The sequence below is a fragment of the Benincasa hispida genome, chromosome 3 (assembly GCF_009727055.1).
Source record: "Benincasa hispida cultivar B227 chromosome 3, ASM972705v1, whole genome shotgun sequence".
Taxonomy (NCBI): Eukaryota; Viridiplantae; Streptophyta; class Magnoliopsida; order Cucurbitales; family Cucurbitaceae; genus Benincasa; species Benincasa hispida.
Window position 1 is genome coordinate 46,229,042 of NC_052351.1, and position 4,161 is coordinate 46,233,202.

The following is a 4,161-nucleotide window of genomic DNA, read 5'->3' on the forward strand; positions in this document are numbered from 1 at the left end:
CATTCTGTATTTTATAATGCGTTTGAGTTTGTTGGTTTGCTTGTTTGCCTATGTTTTCAAGTTTGATTGTTCTTTGTTTCTGCCTTTATAAGTTAGAAATTTTACTGGTTTTCTTTTTAACAAAAGTTATGTATAATCGAGTTGGGAATAATGGACGCATTAGACTCAAGTCTAACGCATGCCCCAGTTGAAGGGACGCGTCTCGAGAATACAAAAGCACTCGAGTGCTTAGAAACCCAAGACGTCCCTTCAGCTTCACATTTATTACAGACGTCAGGCGCCATCTGATGTCAACCCACTAACCCTCTCTCAGCCTATAAAACGATCGAACGATTCATTTTTTTCTTTCTCCTCATTTTCCTCTCGAGCTCTCTGAAACTAAAAAGAAAAAAAAAACCTAGCCTCTTCGTTTCCCTCATCTTCGATCTGCTCAAGCTTATATCCGGCCACAATGTCGTCTGCTTCAGATAGTCAGAACCAGACCATGAGCTTTGGAAACAACTCGCTGGTAAGTTCCTACTCTTCCTCGTCTATTTCGCTTTCGTCTCCTCGGAGCCCTAAAAAAACCTCCAAACCCTCTATCCAATCCAAACCTACGCACGACAGAGCAACCTTCTCTTCCTCCCAAAGGCCGTCGAAGCCTACCACAACACCCACAAAACTCCCTTCCAAAACCTCCAAAGCCATCGCTACTCTTCCGGCCGAGACCTCTCAACCAAAACCCAAAATTACCCATAAGTCAGAGCCCAAAAAACCTTCAAAACCGAGGCAGCATCTGTCATCCACGGCTGCCACTAAGCTTTACACCAAGCTTGCCCCACCACCATTCATTCCTAACATAACCCCGATGGGTGCAACGCATGACCCACTTCCAACCTACCTTCACAACACCCCATCTCCAGCCGTGCGTCCACCGCCTCCACTTTCAATCCAACCCTTAGCAACCATCTACTCAGTCGACTCAGACGCATCTAGCCAACCACTGCATTCGTCCATCGTCATATCCTCCCCTGGGATGCCTCATACCCCAGTAGGCACCCCTACATTTACTCCACCCATACCCCCCCTCTGACAGTCCTGCGTCAAAGCACAACCCTGAAGAGTTGGTTGAATTGGCTCGACTGGACGAGTAGGAAGTATTTGGAGCCATTTTGGCAAGCCTCAATCAAGGCCAAGAGGAAAATTAAGTGATGCGTTCTGACCCACCTAACGCATCACTTGAGTTGGACAAAGTGAAGCGATACGCTATGATGTTAGAGGCAGAATTAGAAGAAGAAGAAGATAGAGAAGAAGATGGAGAAGAAGAAGATGGGAGAATTGGCCCAAACGCGTCTCAATCACGCCAAACCGACGCGAATGAAGGGCCTTTAAAATTAAAGAGAGTGAAAAGGAAAAAGAAATTAATATTGGAGGAAGAAGATGAGCAATCAGCATCCGGTCCTGAGGATGCAACGCATGGGAGTTGCTCAAGGCACGACGCACTAGAGAAGAACTTGGAAGACTACCAGCCCGTAAGGTAAGGGCGAAGGAAGACGGCTCTCCAAAGGGAATTGGAGAATGAATTGAGAGAACTGGCATGGGAAGCCAAAGAGCACGCAGCAGGAAAACGTAAGGTAACCGACGCATTACCTAAGAAGACCTCGGGAAGAAAGCGTCAATTCAGTGATATACTTGTAGAAAAGGGCTTCTTTCCCGAGCGCCACCCACTGCCTATATACATAACATAAACAATAAATGCATTAGGGTGGAGTTAGTTCTGCGTTGGGCACACACGTATTTGGCCCAACCTTGTCTGCATGTTCTACAACAGCGAGTTTGACATGGAGAATAACACATCCTTTTTTGATGGGGTATTAGTGTGCTTCTCAACCTACAAGATCAACGAAGTGTTCAACATTGATAGAAATCCGGACATGGAAGGTAATCGCATCTTGGAGCAGCCAACGGCAAGTCAATTGGAAGATGCGTTAAGGACGGTAGCCAAACCTGGAAGCAAGTGGTAAACATTTAGAAACAGAGCAAAGATGCTAGCCTCCAGGAACTTAACTCCAGACGCGAACCTATGGTACTACCTGATCAAAAGAAGCATCATGCCTACAATGCATGATGAAACACTATCAAAGGAACGCGTCCTGGCTACCTATTGCATCATTCAATGCATCCCTTTAGACTTGGAAAGAATAATAAGGGATCAGATCAAGGCCATCAAGACCAAACCGCGAGGACAATTATACTTCCCATGGTTGATCTGTGCATTTTGTGAACGCGAGGGCATCCCTCTAGGAGATGATTATGAAGAGATTGATGGTTTGATAGATATCAAGTTAGTAAGGCGTCTACTTCGTGGTTCGCCGCATCAACCTGCCTTACCTGCCAAAGAAGTGGCAGCCAAACCTCGATCATCCAAACACACCCCCAAAAGAAGACGCGTCCAGATTGTTGAACACAGCGATGAAGCTTCAGAGCATGAAGAGTATGAAGCAGAGCTTGAATTTACGGAAGAAGAAGCGCGCCCAAGCCTCAACCTTACTATCCATGACTCACCATTAGCCCCGCCAGAAGGGAGTCTTGATCAAACGCATCAAGAACCAACTCATATGGATCAAGACATCCCTTATTCTCTTCCTTCGCCCCCACCAAGTCCAACTCCCAATTTTGTGCCTCCTCCAATAATCTTTGAACCAACTGGGTTAGGATTGAGCAACGCAGCAAATTTTGAAGACCTAGTTGGAAGAAGTGAAGAACCAACACCATCTCAACGCAGCGATTTAGAAGAGTTGAAAACTTTTATCAGTGATCAGCTCAGACCATTGGTCGCATCCATCGAAGGTCTTCAGCAATAGAACCAGGTTCTAAGGGATTATCTAAGGCAGCAAACAAGACGGATGCAAGACCAATTCGTTTACACAACGCAGTACATCAATCAGGTCTTCGTTGGAATGTTTGCTCTGCCTCCACTGCCTGCCCATCTTAGAAACCCTATGCGCTTTATGCATGAAGACCTTGGAGAAGAACGCAAAGATGACATGCCAGCACAGTAGAGTTTTGGGGTGTTGGGTTAATTTTTTATTTTGATTTAATTGATGTTCTTTTGTATTTGCTTGACTTTTTTTGTTTGCTTCATGTGAATCTATGAAAATGAGAAATTCCTATCATTTTGTTCCTTGCATTTGACCTTAGCATACTTTATTTTTGTTCTTTAGATATTTTCTAAGTCTTGTGCATTGCCTGACCTTAATGATATCAATTATATGAAATCTATAAGTATAGAATAGGCGTTAGGAAAATCAACAAGGCCTGAACTTCTCTAAAAAGACTAAGTTTACTTTCTAACGCGTGCAAGCTTCAAGTCTTAAACTATTTTTGGACTCTCAAAGCCTTTTTGAAATTTTGTCTCTCTTTTAGCAATGAAGATTTAGCTCGTCTCCAAATTTGGGATGAGTATAGCTCATCTCTAAATTTGGGGATGAGGAAAATCTGAGTTAAGACGCATCAAACGATTACATCATAAAGAAAAAGGGAACAAAAAAAATAAGAAAAATGTTAAACGCAACTCCTCTGTCATTACTTCAAAAGAAAAAAACCTTAAAATGGCATGAGTTAAGTTGGAAAAGGAACTTAGCCATAGTTGGATGCTCGCATGACACCCGTAGGGGCAAGCCAAATCGAAGTTAAATTTCTTAGACCAACGCGTCCCATAGAACTCCTCTATCTAGTCTGAAGAAAATATATCTTGAAACGCATGAATATTAGATATGAGTTTAGTTGTGAAGGGTTATCACCCGTAGTTGGATGCTCACATGACACCCGTGGGGGCAAGCCAAAACGAAAATGGGATACCTGGAACAATGCATGGGTAAGTGAATTCATAATTTTTTTTCTTTTTATCAGGCATTTATCTTAAAAAGAACATCTAACGCATTGCTGGTTTAGAAAAAACGAGAATGTTTTGAGAAACGAAAGAAGTTGTTGATAAAAGGCCTGCTGCATCTGAAACTGAACATTAGTCCTTTTAAAAAAGAGTCAATCTGAGTTGCATTTTCCAAACTCTTGTCTCCAACTTATGACTGAATATGATGAGAGGCGAACTCTGCCCACCTAAGACAAAGGAGATAACAAAGAATTATTTTGGAATGCTTGAGGACAAACATTGTTCAAATT

The 4,161-nt window shown here is 43.0% G+C and overlaps 1 protein-coding gene across 1 annotated transcript; it reads left to right on the forward strand.

The window, feature by feature from the left end:
- Positions 1-451: 451 nt before the first annotated feature.
- LOC120073585 (extensin-like) lies at positions 452-1,072 on the forward strand. The gene has a single exon (XM_039026405.1). The coding sequence runs from the start codon at positions 452-454 to the stop codon at positions 1,070-1,072; it is 621 nt and encodes a 206-aa protein (XP_038882333.1).
- The last annotated feature ends 3,089 nt before the right edge of the window (positions 1,073-4,161 follow it).

Coding starts and splice junctions, on each gene's coding strand:
- LOC120073585 (XM_039026405.1), top strand. CDS start 452: ATGTCGTCTGCTTCAGATAGTCAGAACCAGACCATGAGCTTTGGAAAC.